This window comes from Homalodisca vitripennis, chromosome 1, assembly GCF_021130785.1.
Source record: "Homalodisca vitripennis isolate AUS2020 chromosome 1, UT_GWSS_2.1, whole genome shotgun sequence".
NCBI classification, from domain to species: domain Eukaryota; kingdom Metazoa; phylum Arthropoda; class Insecta; order Hemiptera; family Cicadellidae; genus Homalodisca; species Homalodisca vitripennis.
The window spans coordinates 49,331,883-49,352,288 of NC_060207.1; the positions used below are offsets into that span (position 1 = coordinate 49,331,883).

Here is a 20,406-nt window from a genome sequence, read left to right on the forward strand (position 1 = left end):
TAATTTATTTTCCTTCTAATTGTTAAAAAAAATAGAATATCCAATGTATTTAAAAGAAATGTTGTTTAATCCTTAAAAAAGAGGTTGCAAAAAATTCAAATAAACCGCCTCTAAATACAGAGCCTCTAGCCAATGGTTGATAAATCGTGCACAAAGGTTAGATGAAGTAGGCGAATCACAGAGCTTGTTACTACCTGCGTTGGCAAGTGTTGTTTTACCATAATGGCAACCTCGCGAAAGTATTTGTGTTAGAATTGTAAAAAATGTCTGGGAAATTAATTTAGTCGTAGAAATTTGCGTGATTAACGGGAACCATAGGTTTGTTAATAGCAAATATATTAAAATAAAGTCATGTCAGAAACGTATAGTTTATGTTAGAATATATTTAGACTAAAATAACCTGTAAACGTATTTATTTTGGGTCACACGTCCACAATTTGGATTATTTATACAATATTTAATGTTCTAACAGTAGGATTTGTTAAATATATTACTGTATTTGAATATATTTACCACTTAATGCTTGCAGTTCTAATTTTGATATATTTTAAACGGCTTCCAAAAATGCTTTGGAATTAAATATTGTTATCAGTCAACATAACCTTACTTTTCTCAATGTTTTTTATCCTAAATGATATAATCAATATTTTACTATCATCATTGACATTATAACAGGATGATAATGATGATAATACTTTGTTGAGTATCAGTTTATATTATTTGGATCCCATTGCAATAATAATTTGAAGTCTGGGTTAATTATGTGGTTAATTAAAATATACTAATTACAATTAACATTGATCTTGTTGACTGCAAGTAAATAGGCTATGTTTACATCTACATAACATATATACAATAACTAATTTTGTTTCATGTTGTGATATGTCTACATACTCATATACACATTTTTGGGAAGTTAATAAATGTTATTTAAAGTAGGCCTATTAATAAACTTAGGCCTAAACAAAGTACAGTACATATCTAATTTAACAATGGTTTTAAGATATTAAAGCTAGCCTATGCTAAGCGCAAAATTATTAAAAGAAATGGCAGGTTTCATATTGATATCAAAGTGGAGAGTATTTTATGTATGTTGTACTGTGTATAATCTGTTAAACATTTAAAAGTTATCTAATCTGTCTTAAGTTGCTTGTAAAAATGAATGTAAAATTAATTATTGCATTAGTGGTAAAAAGTGCGTAGAGTGGATGTTTTGTCTTTTATTGTGCATCAAGATGACGCAAGACTGCTACGGAGCATCTCTTAACAGATATCCTACATCCAAATGGGGGTAAGTTTTGTTCTTTGATATGTAGTTAATTATGATGTAATCTTAATTTGTGACTTAACATTCTAGGTGTAGTAAGTTAAATGTACGACTTGAACCTTTTTTTAAGATTTCACATTTGAGTATTTTAACTTAGATAAATTTATATTAATGTTTAAATATAATTTAGATAAAGAATACACCAATAAGGATAGTAGGCCTATTTAAAAACTAGGTATTTATTTACAATACCGTGACCATGAAAAATGGACTTTTTTTCATGGGTTGGGCATTTATAGCCAAGTGTTATTATCACAGGTGCATATAAACTGGGGGGAAAGTATATCATTGTATTATATTGATGCCTTTCGGGCATTATTGCATTAAAGATGGAAAATAACCGACAAAATTTTGTCGAACAACACTTGAAGGGTTAAGGATCAGGGGCATCACGTGATCTGGGATTCGACTTTTGCAAGCTCGAGTTAATTTTTTTTCTAAAAGAGCAAGCAGTGCGCAGCACTGCGCAGCGGGCAGGCATCGTTGACAGGATTAACGTCATCATTTCAGTAAAATTGCCAGAGGTACTGTCAAAAAACAGAGTTTTCAGAGGATTTCAAAAAATCGTAACTCCTTTGATTTTCGTTGCCGACGAATTTTTTCTTCACTATTGTTTTCAGGAAAAATTGTAGTTTTCAGGAAAAAAAAATGAACATACCTTTCCATGGTCACGATTTTGTAAATTGATACCAAAAAACTAATATGGTATCTGGCATGTAGACAGTAGGAAATTGACTATATTGGAAGCAGTTAGGCGTAGGCCTAATTATTTGTATAGCACATTCAATGTACAAAATTAATTTTTTTGATTAAATATATTACGTAACTTTATTTTAATTTATTTAACTTAATCAATGAATATATTAAAAATCTTAATTTTAGCATATAACAAGACAAATTAATATATAATTAATTATCTACAGTAACAGTAACAATAACTAGCTAGATATTCCAAAAATACAGTCCCAATAAAATAATTTGTTGCTCTCATTGCATATTTAAGTTGCAAGTGACTAAGAAATTACTAACTCTTAGCTATTATTAAAATGAAATCACAAAACATCATTACAACGTATATAAATAGGCCTATGATTATTAAAATATACTAAAAATCAACCTAATCCATAGTAATTATCTACTTAATGGATAAATAAACTGATGGAGATTTGGATAAATATAAAGTAGTCTAGCTAAAACCTCAACAGCATGCGTCTCTAGCCACAAGACTGGATTACCCTTTAGAATAAAATCTTCTAATTCAATTTTTTAACCTGTAGTATGATGATCATAAACAGCAATGGTGGAAAATTATATATTATCAGAAGTGAACAAAAATATTATCTTGGATTATTCTCAACATTACCGGACATGTTTTGTGTCGTCAGTGAGTTCAGCAGAACGTCTCTCAGCTACCAGTTTTCTCCTTATTCCAACGTGAATTTTCAGTGTCTTCTCTGACTTCATGACCTGTACCTACTCATTTATTTAATTAATACTTAATATAATAAACCTAAATAGACAGGCATAGCAGCATTAGTCCTTACTATTAGTCTTTTAATATTTTAAGTGTTGAAGAAAATTTGGCCTGTGTTCAATTAGCATGCTTTTAGAGATTTTAAAAATAACTCTGTTCTGTAAGCAGAAAAATATTTTTTAAATAAAGGTCTACCAACACTGGTACGTAGATGCGCCGTATATGTAGGCCAATTGTACAGATATACCCACATGATGTGCCTCATATCCTTAGATGAAACAAGAATAAAAGAATAGCAATGGTTATTGATTTTTTTTGTGCGACTTGCATTCCTATTTGGTTTCTGAAAGTCCTAAATCAATACATTTAGGCATTTCGACAGATTCACGGCTTATAATGTACATAATAAACCAAAATCAGACGTACATATATTACCGTACATCTCGATAAGCGCAATTCCGATGGTATGGACATATCCGTATGGACGCTTTAATGGTTAAAAATAGCCCACAACTATTTATTTCACTTTAAATACTTGTCTTATTGCTTTAACTTTTCATTGCCACACGGAAACTTATTTATCAATGTATAAATACCAATAACAAATTAATTAATTAAAGTATTAAAATTTTTAATATTAAATTTACCTTTATCAGTAATAAAAGTGGTCAAAGTTTTATATGTATGTATATATATATATATATATATATATATATATATATATATATATATATATATTTATATTTATATAGGGTGTTTTGCAAAAGGTTGCCACAACTTCAGGATATAGTAGACACAAAAACAAGCAAGAAAGTTCATATGAACATGTCCTATCTCATTTCGTTTAATGTGTCCATATGTGTTTTTTTTATTAAAAATGTCATATTTCAGAACTCAAGCATATAACATGAAATTTGGCATTATGTAAGCTAATTAAATCTATTTCAGAGGATGTGAGGCAATATTTCTTAAATGAATCGGTACACCATCATGCACAAACCACATGCTTTCTCTTGTAGCAAGTCAAATGTCATAAAAAAAATGTCAAAATTGTTCTAGAAATTCTAAGTAAATGTTTCCATTGAGACGGGGCTGAAGAATATGTGGCCTAGCAAGTGATCTCCAAGATTACCATACTATACATTTAAACCAAACTGCTGCTGGTGAGACCTAATCACTGATTTATGAGGGTTTTCTAGATCTCAAGTATGAATGTTATGAAAATTTATTGTATCATCACTGGAGAATGTAGCTCCTTCTGTAAATAACGTTTTCTTACAATGATTTAAATTCTGAATTTGACTGACTTGTAAGTTGAATATTCAATCCTTGGAGGGCAGTCTTGTGAGAGTCACTTTGGGACTTTAATGAACTTTTAACTTATAGGCCATTGGAGTAAATCTTACACTACTACGCAGTTTGGTTTACATTTAGTTTCCTTAGGCTTATCACTGGTCGTTCCTCAATAATTTGCAATATATTTTTTTCTATTTTATAGTTTAGTTTAACAGGTCATTTTTTGAATAGTTGTAATCGTAACTGTCTCTCTTAAATGGAAATGAACAGCTTCAAAAGTCTTGTGATCAGAGATATGTCTGCCAAGATACCGCTCCATGTAAATCCTCTATGCTTTAGTACTGTTTTTACCAAGCAGTGCAGTATGCTATACGCATATCAGCGTGCTCCTCATTGCTGTTATAGCCACCTTTTAAATCATTACTACTGTAATGACATAAATAGTGCTTGTGAATGCCTATCAAAGTCAAATTAAAAAAAAGAATAATTATAACATATTTTAGCCTTGTAATGAAACAATCTTTAATACTATTGTTAAGAAAATAATTGATAATTTTAGATTATTAACTAGAAAAAAACTGTTAATGATGCGAAGGCCAATAAATAACAAACAATTAGGAATTGAACCTAATAATATACTTTCCACATATAAGAAAGCATGAACGCTTACCAACTAAAATTTATGTATTTATTTTATTTCCCAAACAATTTAAACTAATTTTGTATCGTTAGTTTTTTTATTAAATTTACAATAAATAGATATAGTTAGATTAATTATAATTGCAAATAAAATAAAATTATTTTGGTTATTAATGCTTGAAATCTTTAAAATGCCACCATTTTGAAACGGAAAGTAATATTAGGTATTTAAATCTTTAGCTAAATATAAACGCCTAGTTTCTTATTTGCTCCAACAAGTTCTGATATGTAATTTTTTTAATAAAACACACTTATGGACAAACAGACACTAAATGAAACACGATAGGACATATGTTCATACATATTTTGTTTGATTTTGTATCTACTTTCATATCCTGAAGTTGTACCAAGCTCATGTAAAACACCATATATATATGTTTCAAGATAAGGCCAATAAATGTACTTTCTATGCTGTTTGATTATTGTAAATAAAATGAACGAATACATATCTATTATATAAACAAAAAGTATACTGAAAAATTAACACACTATCTTCCATCCTATATTCCCATAATTATATGATTCTGTGTGTGTTTACAAAAATTATATTTCTAAAATAGTTATAATAACTTCTTTATACTACAGGTGTCCCTAGCACAACGAAATCATACATATGGTAACTAATTGGAAACAATTAATATTAATTGGTCAATCAAATGTTTCTATCAAGACTAATCAAAACTAGTTAAAACAAATTTAATAATTATCACTGATAAAAAATTATTAAGAACTCTCTTGTTATAAATCGGATATAAGCAACTCTGTAAATAAATCAATCAACAATTATTTTCTGGAAGGGAGACTGTAATATATATATTTAACTGCCATGAGCATTTGGAAAGATTGAGGGAAACTAGTGAAAGAAATATTAGTTTTGCAAATCTATCTGTGAATTTTGAAATCTAGACCTAGGTCTGTTCACCACTGCTTGTTTTAGTCTCCCATTTTCTATTAAGTAATGTTGTGGAGAGGGACTAAATAAAATCTGATGCAATGTTTAAATGTGGCAAAAAAAAAAAAAAAAAAAAAAAAAAACACCAAGTGTGATTCTCCTTAGAAATTTTTCTGCTACTGGTTATACCATCAGGTGTCTGACAACCTCGCTCATATCTTTCCATTAAAACCCTTTTATTTGTGCATATTCATATTCTATAATTATCTTATAAAGGGCTAGCAAAAGAAAAGTCAACTGCAGCCGAAACAATCTGAACTGGTGAAAACACAGTCAATCACAGTCTTTCTGTGAAACAATTATTCAAGAAATCTATCTAGTAATATATAACCACTAAGAAAGCTAGGATCATTATGCATGGCATTCCATCCCATTTAGTTGGTAGAGATGACACGTAAGACGTCCAGATAGATGTGGGTCTAAATTTATCATATGATGAAGGCTTTATCTGAAGGAACATCTTGGTTTATTTTTATGTAAAGCAATCCTGTTACAATAACAAAATGGGAATCGTGTAATATTGTAAATGATCATAGAATCATCTCCTGCGACAGATAGGTGTTGTTAACTTGTAGCCAATGTTTTATTGGTTTACATTGAAATGTGTGCCCAAGGTTTAATTTATGAGCTAGAAATAAAACAATCTGACCAAGTTAAAATTTGTTTTATAGTAATGCAAGTATTAAGAAAAAAGCACAAGATTTATGATTAATAGCAGCATAGGCAATTCAATAAAGTTTAAATAAATTAAGTATTTTTATGTGTTAAGAACATTACTGCCAGATCCTGAAAAACAGTATTTTGGTTGGGAGAGAAGATAACATTAATGGCCATGAGCAAAGCAAGAATATAATTCAAATTGATTTGTAGCAACAGAAGCTGTGGCAGTTATGAATCTCTTCTTCCTCATATTCTTAGATTTCAAATAGACTATGTGGTCTAGAGCAAAATAATTTTGTTTTCAATGCTAAAGGCCAATGCGTAATGTGTTGTTTATATTGAATATCCCAAACACTTTAACTGCAGACAGTAATGTGTGGAATGAGTTTGAACCTCTGTAGGCTATAAAGTTGTTACAATTAAGTGGACTGATGCAAACAAAAGATTATTAATTTGTAATCTACTAAGAAAATTAAGGTACTTTCAACTAAACATGGATTTCTGAGTAGACCAGGATTGACATGTGGATGTCTGGTTAGTTAATAATATTTTGCTCAGATTTCAATCACCCAAGCAACTGATAAAGCTGTTTGAAAGCTAGTTAACACTCTGTGCCATTTTTTTATATCTTGCTTGTAGAAAATATTTCTGAAAAAAATGGGCATTGACTTTGCCCAAGCAGTGAAGGTGATTAGAAGATTATTATTGGTAAAATCCTAGTTGTCTGATCTCTTCAGTACCATACTGGGGCAGAATAAGTCTGATTTATCATTTAATAATTTATTTAAATAAGAGATTACTCAGATATATTAGGTACAAATACACAGGCCAGTAACAGAACGTGATTTGTGTATTTTATTCTATATGTTCACTGTATTTGATATTTCACGTTGCATCGTGTCATGCTGCTATTTATACCCTTAGAATTACAAGGTGGACACAATAATTGCCTCATGAAAGTGACTCATCAGATATGTATGTGTACAAAAATAGTCTTGTGCACTTTGAAAAGATATAGATCAAATGTTTTAATTACATTTATAAAAATATGATTGTACAAATGTTGGTTTCTGTATCAAGTTATTCATAATTTGAACCAATATATTGCACTTAAAATATAATTCAAAACCAGTAATTTTAAAACTATAAAAGATCTAATTGTAATCAAACCATTATTGTTTTAATATTTTTTAACCATTCTCTTAATGCTTTTTTACAACTAGCAGTATTTGATAATTACATTTTGTATTTTTCTTGTTCAGATAATAATTACAGTTTTTTTATTTACAATGAAACACTATGTTTTATCACTACCAAATATGAATGTGGCAGTATGATTTCCCAAGATATACCAAGGCTTTTGGTGGTTTTTTTATCAGTAGTTATATATTTAATATGCTGTTTGTTGTTAATGTGGTCTTTTGCGAGGTTGGTGGGAGTCACAGTGTCTTTCACATACCCAACATATAAACAAAACCATTCGATTTTCAGCCCTTCAAATGTCTTTTGAATTGGTTTCTGGATATGACATAAATTCCCTATGCACTTCATACATTGAGCATAGATAGAATGAAATAGTTTTTAAAACATTCCAACAATTTTTCGGTAAATTTGTACAAAACATTAAAGTAGGTACAATTATTTTCCAATTTGTTCTGGTAAATCAAATACAGTAGTAATAGCACAGCTCAGAAATACTTTTGATAAAACATAGATTTATATACATCTCACTATTTTAATAATATTTACATTACTTAAAAATATCAAAACTGAAGTGATAAGTTGGAACAAAGCAGGTCTCAACGGGTTAAACTGACTAAACAGTGTTGTGTTTGGCTTGCTACTGCTGTCCAGTGTGTACAAACATTGGATATTTGTATTATGACAGGCTAAGGCAATGTGAGAAGTCCTCATCTGTTATAACTTGGAACAAAGCAGGTCTCAACGGGTTAAACTGACTAAACAGTGTTGTGTTTGGCTTGCTACTGCTGTCCAGTGTGTACAAACATTGGATATTTGTATTATGACAGGCTAAGGCAATGTGAGAAGTCCTCATCTGTTATAACTTGGAACAAAGCAGGTCTCAACGGGTTAAACTGACTAAACAGTGTTGTGTTTGGCTTGCTACTGCTGTCCAGTGTGTACAAACGTTGGATATTTGTATTATGACAGGCTAAGGCAATGTGAGAAGTCCTCATCTGTTATAACTTGGAACAAAGCAGGTCTCAACGGGTTAAACTGACTAAACAGTGTTGTGTTTGGCTTGCTACTGCTGTCCAGTGTGTACAAACATTGGATATTTGTATTATGACAGGCTAAGGCAATGTGAGAAGTCCTCATCTGTTATAACTTGGAACAAAGCAGGTCTCAACGGGTTAAACTGACTAAACAGTGTTGTGTTTGGCTTGCTACTGCTGTCCAGTGTGTACAAACGTTGGATATTTGTATTATGACAGGCTAAGGCAATGTGAGAAGTCCTCATCTGTTATAACTTGGAACAAAGCAGGTCTCAACGGGTTAAACTGACTAAACAGTGTTGTGTTTGGCTTGCTACTGCTGTCCAGTGTGTACAAACGTTGGATATTTGTATTATGACAGGCTAAGGCAATGTGAGAAGTCCTCATCTGTTATAACTTGGAACAAAGCAGGTCTCAACGGGTTAAACTGACTAAACAGTGTTGTGTTTGGCTTGCTACTGCTGTCCAGTGTGTACAAACATTGGATATTTGTATTATGACAGGCTAAGGCAATGTGAGAAGTCCTCATCTGTTATAACTTCTCAACTTTATCTCAATCTTTCTATCATCCGATACCAACTATCTTTTAGCTTTCTGTTTTTTTAATCCAATTACAGATACTTATTTTATTGAATTATTGCGATGAGAATGACCAAATTTTTGTAGGTTCGTAAAGTTGTATGATGTACATATTTTTAAAATTGTTTTCTTGCCCAAACATAAATAACTTAGACTTAAATGTTATATTTATGGACTGAACTCATACTACGTGCTTTGAAGTAAATCACAAGCATTTTTAATACCTGTCTGAAGAATGAGAAATTTAATTCAGCTTTTAAGTTAGTTAAAGTTATGCAAAAGCATTGTTTCTCTCTATGATTGTAATAGTTATAGGCCAATTAGCATAGTTCATGTATTGTTAAAGACTTTGAGCTCACTGTAAATGGGCAGGGACTTTGAGATTAAAAATTTGTTTTATGGCTCATAGTTTTTAGATCTGGTGGAAGACCAATTGATAAAGTGAGTTTTTTTAATTTGCCTACCAAAGATAAAAAAAATACGCACAAATTTACTAAAGTACAGTATTTATCGACTTTTGGTAAAGTTTTCTTTTTGAAATTTTTTATGTAAACGAATTCATATACCCAAAATAATAACATAAAGATACAGCTAAGTGAGGTAAATGAGAACCCTCTATATCAATGCTATGATATAAAGAGAACTACTATAGTGGTGTTTGTATGTGCATTGCTCAATCACACATAAAGCTGCTGATCCCATTAAGCTAAAATCCTGCGTCTAATCTACTACTCAATGTTCATTTAACATTATTTACAATGTCCAAGAAGTCCTTCTCTGATTATTGCTAAGATAACTAACATCCTAAAATAATTCTGTAATGGACATAATCCAGGTTACTATGTATAGTTTATTGTTTAATATGATTGAAGCACTATAACCATCCATTGTTTACTTTACTTTAAAAAATATATCTTTAGTAATAAAATAATAACCATATATATGTATATAAAACCATATATTATGTGTACAAATGGTACACACTCAAATATGTATATATATTTATCTGGTGGTCAAGAAGCCAGTTGATAAATTTTCGTCTGAGTTGCTGCTGCCCTATGGTGTTGTTCTTGATCTCTTGTGGCAGGATGTTCAGAAATTTTGCACCAGCATATATGGGTTGTTTTTGAAAGAGTCAGTCGGTGGATGGGAAGTATGTAATTGTGGGCTGCTGTTGTGTTTTACGGTGTGTACGCCAGCTCCTCTTGTCAGATGTTGTTCACTTGCATAGGAAACAATTTTCTAAGACATACAGGACTACTGAAGTTAGTATTCTTAGTAGTTTAAAGCACCTCTACAAGATTCTTGAGATCCTGTTTTAGTCAGTATACAGATTATTTTTTTCTGAAGCAACAGTAGCCTTTGATTGTTAACTTTGGAGAAGTTGCCCCATACACTTATTCTATATTTCAAATGGATTTCAAAGATAGCATAGTATGCACATTTTATTACTTCTGGGCTAGTAACTTGTTTTAACCGCCTTAAGACATATAAAACTGTTCTGAGTTTCCCACACAGTTGGTCTACTTTGGTTTGATGGGAAAATAACGTGAGCAAGTGAGTTGTTGAGTACAGTAGTCAGGGGAGTTAATAGGGGTTCACTGCAAGTTTTTAATAGTCTTGTGGAGATATTATTAAAGCCAGCAGGGTTTTTCATTATCGTTGTTATAGTCTTCTTTACTTTATTTTGAGATGTTGGCCTAAGATCTAGAGAATCATTTATTTGGTGTCTAAGATGCAGTGCAACTGGGTTGCCATCGTAGACAGCATGTGCTAGAGCTTTGTTGGCGATGTTTGCAAAGTATTCATTTAGGTGCGTAGCTACTTATATGGGATCTGATTCTAGTGTATCATTAGATTTGTTGTATAATTTTGTCTCTGTTGTTGTTTTCATATAGTTTTTTATTAATAACACTCCACATTGGTTTGCTTTTATTGTCATACTTATTTATGAATTCAGATGTTATAAGTTTTCTTCGAGCCTCGTAGTGAAGGTCATAGATTCTCTTCTTCTCCGTTGCTGTAGGTTTGTTTTCTTATGTCCCGGACAGTAAATATTCTTCTTGAGCTGTTAAATATTGGCTCCGCTTGTCTGCTTTTTCTGGATCATACTTAATAGGTTGTCTTTTTTTGTCTTCTTACTAGTGTGGATATAAGGGTAGACTAAATCCATGTTGTATGTCAGAGTACCCACAAATTTGTCATATAATTCCTTTTCTAATGTGGAGTTTGGGATATAATTCTATGTTTCAATAGATTATTGAGAAGTGAAAGGTTCATGTCATTTAGATGTCTGTTGAATGTAATTTGGCCAGGTGTTTTGGCTTTGAGGTTCTGTAACGTGACCATTTCTCCTGTGTGGTCAGAGTTAAAGGTGTTTAGGATAGTGACTAATGTTTTACTAATAAGTTAGTTTGAGCAGACTTTATCATTAGAAGTAGCGCTGTGTAGAGAGTAGTTGGCAGGTGAAGTCTCCTGGTGTTGTAAGACTTTAAGGTTTCTTGAAGTTTTTTGTTTTGTCTGTTTGTTTCCAGACAATTAACATTGATGTCACCTATGATCACAATGAGTTCCAGGTAGGGATGGTTTCTAGAGTCTGTAAAATAACGTTTATGGCTTCATCAAAGTTGGTGTTTGGTCTGTATATTCCAATTATGTAGATGATTGGCATATTGTCAGTTTTATTGTAGACACCTTATAGACAAGTTCCTGACTGTGCCTGTTTCCAGTGAGTCCATCTGCGTAAGTTTTTATGTCATCTTTTACCAAAATGAAACCTTCCCTCTTTGTGATGGTCTTCTCGACAGAAGCTTTCGATGAGAGTATAGGCAATTGTGTTTTGTTGATGAAGGGGAAGTTTTCCTTATTCTGAGTCATGGAGTTTAGATTCCATAACTTGCTCAGTCAACTTCTTTACTTCAATCTCCAAGTGATTTTAACTTTCTTTATGTTCATTAATTCACAAGTAATTGTAGTTGGTAATGAAGTCTCCTTGGCAGGTGAGTTTGTTTGCATACTTATCTTCGTTTTTGTTTTGATAATTTGCTCATTCTTTCTCCAATGCGTCTAACTTAGATTATTATAAGTTCTTTGATTATTTTTTCCAAGCTATTATCCTATGCTCATAGCTATCAGTAAGTTTACTTTGTTTAGTATCATATTCTTCATAATAAAATTCTTGAAGTTGTATTTGGCCTTTCCTTTTCTTTTCAAGTTGGCTTTACAAATCTTTCAGTTCCTGATGTAAGTTCCCAATTATAGTTAGACATTTTTTTTTCTTTCTGTTCTATTTTCTCCATTTTTTTCTTTAGTATCAGCTAGATCCATTTCAAGCCAGGTGCATTTTTCAACTACTTAATTTTTTTAACTTGTCTTTTAATGGGTGTTCACATTTTTATAGGACCAGTTTCAATTTTCTTCATTTCGATTAATTTAATTGACATACTTGTATTCCGTGTTTTTTTATTGTCAGAGGTACAATTTAAAGTAATTAATTTAAATATTATTTTAAAGCTTTGACGAAAATAATCCAATGAAAACATTCAGTGAAAATTTTTCTTTTTTCTACAAACAGATGAATCAGAAATAAGTTAATTGTAATGTGTTATAAATAATTTGTTTAATCTGTATAAAGATACTGTTATATGAAATTAAATGAACATTTTAAATACTGTAAAATTTAAGACATGTTCCTTAGAAGCTCAGAAGGAATAAAGACTGAAGTAAAGCTGAAGTGTAATGGTGAATGCACGGAGCCTATGGCAAGCCGCCAGTAATATAAGCCACCCATAACCCAATCAATAAATAGTTGACTGCCTTCTTCTTGCTTGGAGCATATCAACATTAAATTTGTCTGCCAGCAAGCGATGAGGTAGCAAGTGCTAGAACAGTGTCTATCCTATCACAAGAAAAATCAGGCCAACTGCTAATTAAATCACAGTTTAAATTAGGACCGGAGCTAAATATCGAATACTATTAATAGATTGAGGCGTTAGAGAGGGATAAATGTGATGCTCTGTTCATTAGTTTTAATTCCTTAGATAGTTGGTTAATTTTAACTTAGTTTAAATGTTCTTTGAAAGCACTCACTAGAATGGAATAGTTCGGTTTGGCTGTTGTCTTAAAACAAAACCACTATATTATAAAAATTATAATGTGCTTAAATTGAAAGAACTGAATATCTGTTACTGACTTGGAAGAGTCTGATGTTGATTAAATTTATTATTTTGTTTAATTAGATTAAATAACTATGCTAACAAAATGATATGTTAAAATTAATAACTTATTATTTCATTAACAATAAATTTGAAAAAGTATTTATTTAAGATGTAATTATTAAAGTTTTGTATTGAAATCAGGTTTGAAGTTCTGTAATTAGAAACTTATCCTTTTTTTACTGTTAGAGACAAAAGCTACAAAATCAAACTATATATTCACACAAAGAAAAGGGTTATTTTTTTCATATGTTTTCACATAACACCATATGTAATATTGAATCTCTTATGGTAGGAGGACGTGTCAATATGTTAAAAACATACATTTAAAATTAAAATATAAATATAAACTAAACATATTTGTAATGAGCACAAAATATGGAATTTAACTTTATACTCACAACATTGGATACTGAACATCAAACAGTAAAATTCGCAACATAAAATATAACAATGATTAAAAAGTAATTGTTATTTATTTCAGAAATCATTTACATAATTGCAATAACTCTGAAATAAAGTAGCCTTTTTTTATAAAAAGCTCTTAGGATTTCTCTAATCGGATATTATTAGGCAAGTTGTTACACAGACATTTTACTGCATATTTAGGCAAATTTTCAAAAGTATGTGTTTTATATAATGGATAAGCAAGAATGCCTTTGTGTTTGGTGAAATAGTTAAGTAAGTTGGAAACGTATTTGAAATGATCTTTATTTTTCTTTGTAATCAATCAATCTTGTTATTTATTTAAAATTTCATTAAGAAATGTAATAACATACCTACAATGATAAATATTATATTACTATTACAGATCATTCTACGACATTCATGTAAAATGTTTGACTGGAGTAGATGGGTTGATCTGTCAGCCAAGTCTTACGCTTTGTTTCAAGCCTACTCCAGTTACTGCTCTGATGCCATCTAGTGAGAGATTTATAAAGTTTTGTTCTTATTTAGGTTGTTTTTTAAATAGGAATTTTTTATGTAATTCATATGCAATATATGTTACTTCTTGTTTCTCTGGAAAGAACAGTCTTGTTCACAAAAAAATCACTTCTTGGATGTGAATGGCTAATTTTAGCTTGTCTTGCCGTTTAACTGCTTAAAGGCTTCTCTGCAGTGTTCTTGCTATTCCAATCGAGTTGAAGATCGTAGGCCTGATTTTTGTATAGTGAGTACCCTGAACACTCACAGGTTTCTAGCAGAGGAGACTCCTCACAGAGTAATCTCATATCAGAGAAGATTTTCCAAACTTAAAGAGTTATTACTATCCAAACTTTATAGATATGTTATTAGAGGCAAAGAACTGTAATTAATGATATCCTATCTAAAAAAAACAGAAAGCTGATCGTAGTGCCAAATAAAGATAGATCTGAACTAAAACCTATTGAAATTGGAGTCCTACAAGGTTCTGTCCTGGGCCCTTTTTTAGTTTGTTGTTGCTGTAAATGATTTCTCGTTTAATGTACCATGCTCCTCAGCATTATATGCAGATGACACCACACTCTTGAATTTCAGTGATGAGAATCTCATGGAAGAAAGAAAACCATGCATTAAAATTAGCTGTAGAGTGGTTTGAGACAAACTGCTTAGTAGTAAATGACCAAAAAACAGAAAATATTGTTTACTTTAAATTGGAATTATGAAGATAGCAAACTTGTAAAACTATTAGGAGTAAACCTCGACAGCAAATTAAGTTGGGAACATCACATAGATCAATTGTGTATAAAATTATCTAGAGTAGTCTATCTCTTGACAAAATTGAAACATTGTATGACAAAGGATATGCTTCTAGCCTCTTTTTACACATTTTTCCATTCACACTTAAGTAACGGTATAACTCTATGGGGGAATTGTAGTGGTGCAGTAAGAGTATTGAAATGGCAAAAAAATGCATTACGTGTTATCAAAAATGTTTCAACAAGAGAGACCTGTGTTCCTGTTTTTATAGAACTAAAAATAATAACTATTCCTAATATGTACATATTCTACTGTCTTGTAAGTGCAAAGGAACAACTAGAAAAATTTACCTCAGGATATTTATGATTATCCTACTAGAACAAAGCATTGTACTCTCTTACCAGTTAAATTAACCAAAACAAAATGCAGTCATCTTTTAATGAAAATTAAATTGTTTAATAAGTTACCATAACACGCTAGGTCTGTATCTTTAGTCAAATTTAAAGCAGTTTTCAAGTGCTGGTTAAAAGTTAATATATTTTATTGTGTGGATGAATTCTTAAATTGTGATACCACAACATTAATTTTTAAAATTTTGTCTCTCAATGTATTTATTTTATTCAGTCCTGCTATTGTTGAGTTTTAAAATTGTGTCCATATTAAATATGTTAATTGTTATTTAGTTATTATTGTTAATTTGTATAGATCTGTTGGTTGTTTGGTTATTGTTGTTATTAATTATATAGATCTGTTTACTGGTAGGCTGGGTCGAGTAGGTAAAATCTGTATTGTTTAATTTTAGTTTTAGTTTAGAATATTTTAGTAAATTTAGGAAGTCTATTGCACTATTGCACTATATAAAGAATGAACATGGTGTCTCCAAGGGAGACTTCCATCTTTGTGAATCCTTAAGAAAGTTTTTGTTTGTGTTGCCAAATATTGCATCAAGGAAGGAGATGGCAGATCTTGAGATATTTCTATATTTATAGTGGTAATTGAGTGTATTTCCAGTGTTAAGTAAAGGATTGTTTGCTTTTAACAAGTTATTCCTATATATGAAACTTTTAGGAATATCTTGATTCGTATGAATTTTTCATGGTTAAAAATGCAGTGTATCATCTCCAGATATACTTATTTTAGAGTATTTAATATTTTTCATTAAATCTGCTTATTAAAAAAAAAAAAAAACAAAAATGGCCCCAATGTACATTCTTAAGGATCTCTAAAGCTACTTGCTTTTTATAGTTTATGTATTGTTATGATATAGGCTAAAATAAAACCCATAATATTTCTTTCTCTTATAATTTCACTTTTTTTAATAATATTAAAGTTTTTGCTTTGGTAGATATAGGTGGCAAATAGGACATGTTTATAGGACATGACTTTATCTCTTAAATAATACAATTTTTAATTGTTATCCCCTTAACTAAACAAATTTGTAACTAAATATATTTTCCTTGTTTGTGTAAAATAAAAATCCCTTATCCATTCTCGATCTAAAACTCCAAGAAACTGGTGTATACTCGACATCCATTAGATTTTATAGTTTACAGACAAGATGATACGAATGTACAGTTAAAGGTGACAAGTGCAGATAGTGCCAGTGAATGCATCACACTCGTTACCAGATCCGGAGGTGGCTAATTAAAACTCTTTGAGTGCAACTTTGCTTACGTAACTGTAAATAGTTCAGTAACTTAGTTTAAAAAATAAAACATACTGTCCAGCCGAGCAAATTATCTACTGATGTGCAATACTGAATTTAGCAGGGTTTGTGGAATGTCTATTCATTTCTTAATTATTAGTAAGCACCCATTTCAAATTTAGGATGCTTAATTTTTTTACATTGATAATGAAGCAGGCTTAAGATGACCAAGAGGTGTATTGTGCTATTGTAGCAACAAATAAAAAGATTTCAAAAGGCAGCTTGAATATACTATGGGCTGTTGAGAATAATGGTAACAAAAGACGAGAGATCAGTGGGCAGTCAGGTTGATTGGAAAACTGGAAGAATGGGTGGAGCAGAAACACAGGGAGACTTAACTGACCCAATTCTTCACTTGTTATGTCAAAGTTTATGTATTCTTGTTTTCAAGATGTATGTGTTCAGAAATTCCACTGTCCTTTCAAGGATTTGGAGCATGACGCTAATAAACAAAAAGTAAGAAGGAAACAAAAGATACCCAAGTTTGAAAAATCTATCATCTGGAAATGTCTCTGATCAGGAGGCTTAAAGAGCTAAGAAAGCCAAAGAAAGGTAATGTACCATCAACTTTGAACAACTCAATGGGAGGCTTTTGAAGACTTTGTGTGCATTTTATTTTAAGTACTGCAGAAAGTGGGCCTGACATGGAACAATGCCCGTGGGCCTGATATGAGTCCCACTCACCAGCACTCAAATAGGCACAAAGAGCACTGGCAGTGCACCAACATTTTAATCATTGATTAATACAAGGGACAAATTCTATTCCTTTCAATTGGTGGTTTTCCTTTACTCAGGTGTGTTATAACACTACTACCAGAAATAGCAGTGAATGGATTATGACAATAGCTATCTAGCTCTATAGTGTAAGTTACTATGTTAACCTACACTACCAACATGTGGTGCTGTTAATGCTCTGGTCAAATCTGTCAGCTGGTGTGTAAGGCATCTTTTTGGTTGGCAATACAGAAAATTCATACCAAGCACTTGACACATGATAAACAAAAATTGTAATTTTATATATTGTTCTAAATGCACGCACCTGTTTGTATTTAGTGTTATTCACCGTACATTAATTAATAACGGTGAATCAAGGTTTAGTTTAAAGAATCAGTCCAAATGTACTTAACATTCATAACATTGATCATGTTTTCACAATTCTTACTAATAATACAAATTTTCACTTTTAGGAATGATTTGTAACCAAACACTGATAAATATAATACAAAGATAATATACATATTTAGAACAAGTTTTCACTACTTGCCATCATGTTTTCTCTGACGTTCAAAAGGATTAAACTGATTTTTGTTATTTGATTGTAAGAAAATGTTTAAACTCAGTTAGTCCAAACAAAAATCATTTGAATTTTTACTTGCAAATTCTAAATCCATGTGCGTTTTTTGTGAAATTTGAGGCTGATATGTCTGCCGTTTATTTTATAAAGTTAAATGACATCATCAATAAGGTATCAATATACGATATTTAGTAATTATATTCCTTAGTTATTTGATTATATTTATGTCTATACATATTTAACAGTGTATTAATTATGTTTGTTTTTTTATTAGTGTATAGACTACATGCTTAATTGGTCTTAATTAGTTTTCTCCAAACTATTCTCAGCATATATTTGTTAAGTATATGAGGCTCTGAAGAGGTTGAAAAGCAAAATTTATATCTTGAGACCGATGAAGAAAGCAAATGATATTTTGTGGGTGGAGCAGAGCTGAGTAAATTGAAGGCTATTTTGGAGCTCATCACCATCGTTGCTTATCTGCCCAGTCAATAGCCGGCTCATGGTTGGTTACAATCCTTTCTGTGGCTCCTCACTTTTTATAATACAAATATTAAATTAGTATCCACAGTTTTTAATTGTTTCAGTAAGACTAAGCAGTTATTACTTTTAATATAATAAAATTCTGGATTATTATTAATTTAATTCTTTTTTTTATAGAGTATTGTACTATACCCTATACAATGGTATTTGAATACTATAGTATTTGAAATTTCTAAGAAGAGAAATAAGGCTTTCTTGTTTTAAATGCTTGTCTGCAAATGACATTATCTCCAAAGTTTGGAAAAATGTGTGTTTTATAAATACTAGATGTGATATGTAATTAAATTGTACTTAATTAGGGGTTCTGAAGTGCCTTTTAGTTGGAACTTGGTAACTTGTTCTCCTGTTTAAACTATATTTTTCAAAAACAATTTTAGTACTTATAGTTAAAAAGTGTATACTATAAAAATTCTCCCATTGTTATGGATGGTGTGATGGTACAGGCAAGTTTTATTATTGTATGCAATTACCTGTTTCCTCTGTATCTTTGGAGAATATGTTTACACACATCTTTGATATAATTGAATTTAACAGGATAAAGCATGATGCTGCTGTGTTCCCTTACTGCTTGGCTAATAGTTATTCATAAATTTCTCATATTCAACATACTCATCTTGAGTGAAGAAGATCCAATTAATTCCAGATAAATTTTTAACTACTCATTCATAAAGTTGGATAGGAATTAAAATTTAATCGTCATATGGACATTGTAGGCTTGCTCTTGCAGAAAGTCTCTTCACTGAGTTCTCATCTTTATCACAGGTCCTTTCCCATATCAAAAAAATGCCACTCTGCCTCCATAACAAAATCTTTACCTATGATGGTAAACGTAAATAAAGTTTTTTTATTGTGCAACACATGCATCTGAGTAATAAAAGAATTGTTTGGCACTGATTTGAATAATCTTCAAGATCAGAGTCTCCTGATTATTATTTATGAGGGTATCCTTACTTTTCAAATAAAATGCATTATAGAATAATAAAAACTATTTTTAACTAAAAATAATTATTTTGTAAATAACTAAATTACTGTCTTGTAAGTACTCAATTAACAATTATGATAATAATCACCATCATAAATAAATAAAGTCAAGAAAGGATACATAGTAATATATTTTTACAAACACTTTTAAATACCCTTTTTAAAATGTATTTAACTATAAACTCCTTAGCCTTGTACTTTGAAATGTTCAGAATCACTTTAAAAAAATTAAAACTATTTATAGAATTTTTTTTTAATTTTTAAGAATGCACTTTTTGAGAAAATCAAAGTGAAAACTTTAAATTAATTTAATTAAAAAAAAAAAACTGTTTATAACAAAGTATGTTGTGTTGTACATAAAAAGTGAGAGCATTTAAAACTGATTAAAATAACACCTTTCCCATCTCTCTAGGTCAAGTAGAAGAAAAGCCATAGTGATTTTAAAAGTATATTGATTGCGATTTGTTGGCAAATTTTTAGAAACTTTAGATAAGTAACATTGAAACCGTTTGAGATATTTGGGAAGAAATCTATGAAGGATAACCTTCATACCAAATTTCATCAAATTCTGAGGTGATTAAGTTTGTACCCTGTGCTGATTTGAGATGGAATGGTCCTGAGAATGTATTGCAAAAGGAAGATTATGTCTCTAAAGTTCTCTACACTTATCAAATGTTTTGGCCATTAACAAATTATATGCCCTTTGAAATCCTAGAAGCCTCCAGTTTAGTATAATTAGTATGAATAGAGTAGCTTTAATAAATT

At 30.7% G+C, this 20,406-nt stretch overlaps 2 protein-coding genes across 2 annotated transcripts in view; both read left to right on the forward strand.

Annotated features, from left to right (window-relative positions):
• The first annotated feature begins 182 nt into the window (after window positions 1–182).
• Window positions 183–20,406, forward strand: part of LOC124361195 (neurocalcin homolog) — a 210,550-nt gene continuing 190,326 nt past the window's right edge. Inside the window, exon 1 of the mRNA XM_046815238.1 lies at window positions 183–318. The gene's annotated coding sequence lies outside the window, so the exon portion shown is untranslated. The remainder of the gene's footprint in view (window positions 319–20,406) is intronic.
• The window catches only part of LOC124361181 (neuronal calcium sensor 2), a 192,042-nt gene continuing 172,016 nt past the window's right edge, over window positions 381–20,406 (forward strand). The window contains exon 1 of the mRNA XM_046815222.1: window positions 381–1,291. Coding sequence (XP_046671178.1) covers window positions 1,209–1,291 — 83 coding nt within the window. The 5' untranslated portion in view covers window positions 381–1,208. The remainder of the gene's footprint in view (window positions 1,292–20,406) is intronic.